This window comes from Cebus imitator, unplaced genomic scaffold (assembly GCF_001604975.1).
Source record: "Cebus imitator isolate Cc_AM_T3 unplaced genomic scaffold, Cebus_imitator-1.0 Scaffold518, whole genome shotgun sequence".
Classification (NCBI taxonomy): Eukaryota; Metazoa; Chordata; class Mammalia; order Primates; family Cebidae; genus Cebus; species Cebus imitator.
In genome coordinates, this window is record NW_016107833.1 from 78,543 (window position 1) to 84,081 (window position 5,539).

The window sequence follows — 5,539 nt, forward strand, 5'->3', positions numbered from 1 at the left end:
CCTCCTGAGTAGCTGGGATTACAGGCAGGCACCACCATGCCCAGCTAATGTTTTGTATTTTTAGTAGAGACAGGGTTTCACCATGTTGACCAGGATGGTCTCCATCTCTTGACCTCGTGATCCACCTGCCTTGGGCTCCCAAAGTGCTGGGATTACAGGCGTGAGCCACCGCGCCCGGCAGTGGATATATCATTCTTGATATCAGTTGGAATAGCATTTTTGTGCTCTTCTGATTTAACATGTTTAGCTAAAAATAGAGAGAAAATATGAATTCTGTGCTTCTACACTGGTAAGATAAAGGCCTGGTGTGTGATGTGTCACCTGGCTTTCTGGATTGCCTCACAAAATTAAAAGTTGAATTTCAGAATGTATAGCTGTTTATGCTTAACAGAAGAGTTCCACTCAGATTCTTCTCAGCAGGGCACACTTAGATTTTTAGAGAATGATTGGAGTGGCCTACTGCTTTACCAGAGGGGTTGGCATGGAGATTTCTGTCGCACTGCAGATTTTGTTGTTGCTGTTGTTTTGTTTTTTTAAAATGGAGTTTTGCTTTTGTCACCCAGGTGGAGTGCAGTGGCACAGTCTTGACTCACTGCAACTTCTGTCTCCCAGGTTCAAATGATTCTCCTGCCTCAGCCTACCAAGAGCTGGGATTACAGGCACCCACCACCATGCCTGGCTAATTTTAGTGTTTTTAGTTGAGATGGGGTTTTGCCATGTTGGCCGGGCTGGTCTTGAACTCCTGACATTGTAGCAGGGGCGGCTGTGGGAAAGGATCTCTCAGACACTGAATACAGGAGGAGGAGGAAGGAATTTATTTCAGCTGGGAGCGAGGTGACATAGGTGCCTAACAGCCAAGCTTATACTTTAGATGTTGCACGTGGAAGAATCTTAGGTTCATAGTTTTAGGACTCACATGTGAAAAGGTCTCTGTTCACAGTTTCAGGAATTACATATGAAAGGGTTTCGGTTTGATCTTGTTTTAAGTAAAAAAAGTGCCTTCTGGAGAGTTTCCCCAAGGACTAGCCTGTTGTTTTCAGGAAGGAGATTCAGGAGGCGCCAGCTAGCCTGCTCTCTCTTTTATTGAGATGCACAGTGGATGACAGAGGGGGAGGGAACCACACATGCCTAGGTCTCCCTCCTCAACCTCAGGTGATCTGCCTGCCTTGGCCTCGCAGAATGCTGGGATTACAAGTGTGAGCCACTGTGCCCAGCCACATTGCAGGTTATATGCACTTAAAACCCTATGCGGCCAGGTGTGGTGGCTCACGCCTGTAATCCCAGCACTTTGGGAGGCCATGGTGGGTGGATCACAAGATCAGGAATTCAAGCCAGCCTGACCAGCATGATGAAACCCTCTCTCTACCAAAAATACAAAAAATTAGCCAGTGTGGTGGCAGACACCTGTGATCCCAGCTACTCGGGAGGCTGAGGCAGGAGGATTGCTTGAACCTCGGAGGCAGAGGTTGCAGTGAGCTGAGATCACACCACAGCACTCCAGCCTGGGCGACAAAGCGGGACTCTGTCTCAAAAAAAAAAAAAAAAAGAAAGAAAAACACAGAAAAACCCTATGTGGACTCAACTTCTGTAAATGCTGACTTTTTATTAAATTATCTGTACTCTATTATAAAGTCCATCTGAGGCTGGGGGTGGGGAGTAAAGCATTTGAGGAAAAACCAGTGATCCTACCCAAACATAAAACCATATATCTCGCATGTGTGCAGAAAAGCTGGACAAAACTACCTGAGTCCTTGATGTGCACTGATTATGCTTCTCCCTTCCATTACAGGCTCAACATGGGAGAAGACATTTCGGCAGATCGGCTTTGAAAGGTAAGCAATGTTTAGCATGCCTCCATTTTAGTTACTCTTGTCCCAATTTATTCTAAGTAATTTATCAATTATAAATCAATAGTCCTGTCACAACCCTTTCGGTAACTGTATGACCTCGATCAAGTCATCATTTTGCCCTCTAAGCCTCAGTTTCTTTGTAGAGCATTACTTTATAAAGCCTTGCCTGCACACAGAGTAGAAATAAAGATGGAGTGGAGCAATTAACGTGAAAACGCTTCTTGAACTGTAAAACAGTAAACGAGGTAAGTTATGTAATTAGAGAATCCCAGCAAATGGTAGACTCTCTCCTAGCTTCATCACTTCATATATCATAATCAGTTCTACAGTTTTAGTACAGAAAAGTTTATATTTGTATTGATGTCCTCCCAACTATTAAAATTGTTAGATTTTATTAGCCTTAAGTGAAAATCTGAGATGATGTTGTTCTTAGCTAAAAGCATCTCTACACCAGCATCTCCCCAAAAGAAACAAAAATAGATTCATTATAACATCAGAAAATGTGCTGGTGGGTCAATGCAGTTTCTTTTGCTTTTTTTTTTTTTTTAGACAGAGACTTGCTCTGTCACCCAGGCTGGAATGCAGTGGCATGATCTCGGCTCACTGCAACCTCCACCTCCTGGGTTCAAGCAATTGTCTTGCCTCAGCCTCCCAAGTAGCTGGGATCTCAGGTGCCCACCACCATACCCGGCTAATTTTTGTATTTTTAGTAGTGATGGGGTTTCACTATGTTGCTGAGACTGGTCTCGAACTCCTGACCTCAGGTGATCCACCCACCTCTGCCTCCCAAAGTGCTGGGATTACAGGCATGAGCCACTGCACCTGGTCGGTCAATGAAGTTTTTAAACTACCTGCCCTTGGCCTTGAATGGCAGCATTTTGGACAGCTTTCTACCAGTGGCATTTAACATCTTATCTCAAATGTTGAATGTAGATAGAGCTATTAAAAGAAAAAAAGTCATTTTAATTTTATTCTACTCTCTAATTTTATTCACATAGGTTTTGACTAGTCCTTTTATCATACGGAAAATGTATTTTTTTCTGTATGGAACAAGCTGACAGAGCACTTAAAGCACATAAAGGAAATAATAAAACACTCGAAAATGCATTATTTCTTCTGTAGCAATAGTGAATAGCACATCACAGACACATTGTGATAGCACTTTCTTTGCCATTTGTTAATTGATTCAAAGATGATTTATTTCTCTACCTACACTTCCAGTCACATCAGCACCATCATTGTTTGCTATCACAGTAAGTGCTCATAATAATTAAGGTATTTGCAGGCAGTTGATTTTGGATGGTCAGATCCCACAGACCAACTTGAGACAAAGAATGGAAAGATATTCACAGCTTTAGTTCCATGCAAAATCTTTTTCCAAAGCATCTTTCCCTTGATCCTTCCTTCATATTATCAAACATCTTAAAATACACAAAAATAGAGATAATAGCAAAAAAAGGTCACTTGTCTGCTCCCCAGCCCCAATAAGTCTTTGCCACACTTACTTTTATTTAATTTTTTTTGGCTGAAACATTTTAAAGAAGATCTCAGATACTATGTCATTTAATCCCTACATAGCTCAGCATGCATCTGGGCCATTTCTTCCAGAATCTTAGTGCCATCATCATACCAAATACAAATAAATCTTTAGCATCGTTTAATACCTAGTTGATACTTACATTTCCTAATCATGTCAAAAATTTCCTTTGCATTGGTTGTACCAGCATGCTGCAGAAGCCCCGACCTTAAGCTTCTTGATTTAGATCAGTGCCTCCCGAGCCCCTCCAGCTTCCTTTCGTTTTTCTTCACATCATTGACTTCTGAAGAAAGCAGATCAGTTGTCTTACAGAATACTTTACTTTCTGGATTTGTCTGTTTGCAACATTGTTTGTTATTTAAATCCCCTGTTTCACGTAAATTCAAATTATTTCATGTTCAGCCTTTGAGAACATGAACGTGTTGACTTCTTGTCCTTTTGACACAGACCCGCCCGTCTATAGTTTTCGTGTTTCTGGTACAGCTAGATGGCCCAAGCTCTTCCCCTGCTTCCCCTTGGCTCAGCCTTTCCACCCAGCAGCCATAGACAGTAGGTGTAGCAATATTTCACTAAAACTTTATTTACAAAGATAGGTAGCAGGCAGGATTTGGTGCTGACTGTCACTTATTGACCTCCACTTGTAGACTTTGGTCATTGCCTTCCAGGAAAAACTCCTGAAGAAACCACATAGGCTACCCATACAGTCACAGCCACACAGCCACCCTAACAGTTCCAGGTTTACCTGGTTCCAAAGACTGAGCTTTTAACACCATAACACATGGCATTCTTGCGTATGTTTAGTTTTGAGCCTATAGTTTCAGCCATTACTTTTCAGTACTTATAGTATGTGTCCATTGAGGGTCTTTGGCGATCATTCTGGTCTTTAGATGTCTTAACATGTTATCCTGTGTTTTCCCATGTCATCTCATGTTTTCTCATTTAACGGCCGACAGTATTCTGTGCATTGCAACAAGTGTCTTAAAATATAGGACAGATAGTGATCTTTGGGGTTCTTGTACATTTACAGTTGCAAAGACTAAGTGTCAGCAGTACCATTATACATGGCTTGTCTTTCTTCGTCTCAGGTTTAGCCTGTTCTTTCTCTTAGAGGGGAATTCCAATTATATCTTAAATACGGCTACCTGGTTCTTTAAAGCAATTGTAAAAGCTATTGATCCTTTCATCACTATGTTCTTCTTTGAGGTTCATCCATCAACCTGCTTGCCAGCAGATTATTTTAAAGGGATCACATCTAAAGGAAAAGAAGTAACTGAGTCAGCTAAAGCTGCAAAACTTTTTCTCTGAGAATAAAAAAGGCAAAGACGCTTTCTGTTGTGCATTATGTAACTGAAAGGAAGACCTAGAGGACCTGCCCTGCCTACCCTCCCTACAGTCACACTAGATGTGATAGTGGTGGACCTCCCCTGAGATGCTGTTAAGTCATCTCTGGAAACCATGTGATTATATGCATTGTCTCAAGATAAATACACATAGTCACAGTTTATGTGGCTGAACTCATGATAATATGTCATTTTCTCCTTACGAACAATCACATTTTCCCTCTGTGGGGCTACTAGCTTATTTTAGGACTTCATTACAGAAGTGTGCTGTTATCCAGGAAGGAAATCTTGTAATGTAGGTTTGTGTATCTTCTCAGTCACCTCCCACTCCTGGTACCACATTATTGACAGCTACATAACAAAAGCAGACTTAATTGTTTTTTATTATAGAAAAAAGAACCTGTGCCTAACATATTTTGGTTTCAATCAGCTCACCTTTCTGTGCAGATTTTCTAAGCTTACAATTATAAATATTTCCAAATCACAGTCATTTATTAGTCTAGGATAGTGATGCCAGGTGGGCGGGCATGGTTTTGTAAATTTATGGACACCCTGTCTGTGCTAATCATGTGTAATCAGTGAGGGTGGCTTTGAAACCAAAAAGCTTTGGAGCTAAAATGGCCCGAATTCTTGGTGGCTTAATACAACAAATCTTTCTTTCTCACTCCTGCAAAATCTGATGAGGAGAACAGACAACTCTATGAAGCAGCTCACCTCCATGGGGGGATGTCATTGGTGGGTTGCAGTCTCATGGTGCTTTTATCTCAACATGACATTTGAGACAAATACATCTTTTTTTTTTTTTTTTTTTT

At 41.3% G+C, this 5,539-nt stretch overlaps 1 protein-coding gene across 1 annotated transcript in view; it reads left to right on the forward strand.

Moving 5' to 3' along the window:
- Positions 1 to 5,539, forward strand: part of PIEZO2 (piezo type mechanosensitive ion channel component 2) — a gene marked incomplete at its 5' end in the record, with an annotated part of 291,899 nt that overhangs the window by 62,629 nt on the left and 223,731 nt on the right. The window contains one exon of the mRNA XM_037733350.1: positions 1,790 to 1,832. Within this exon, the coding sequence (XP_037589278.1) occupies positions 1,790 to 1,832 (43 nt within the window). The remainder of the gene's footprint in view (positions 1 to 1,789; positions 1,833 to 5,539) is intronic.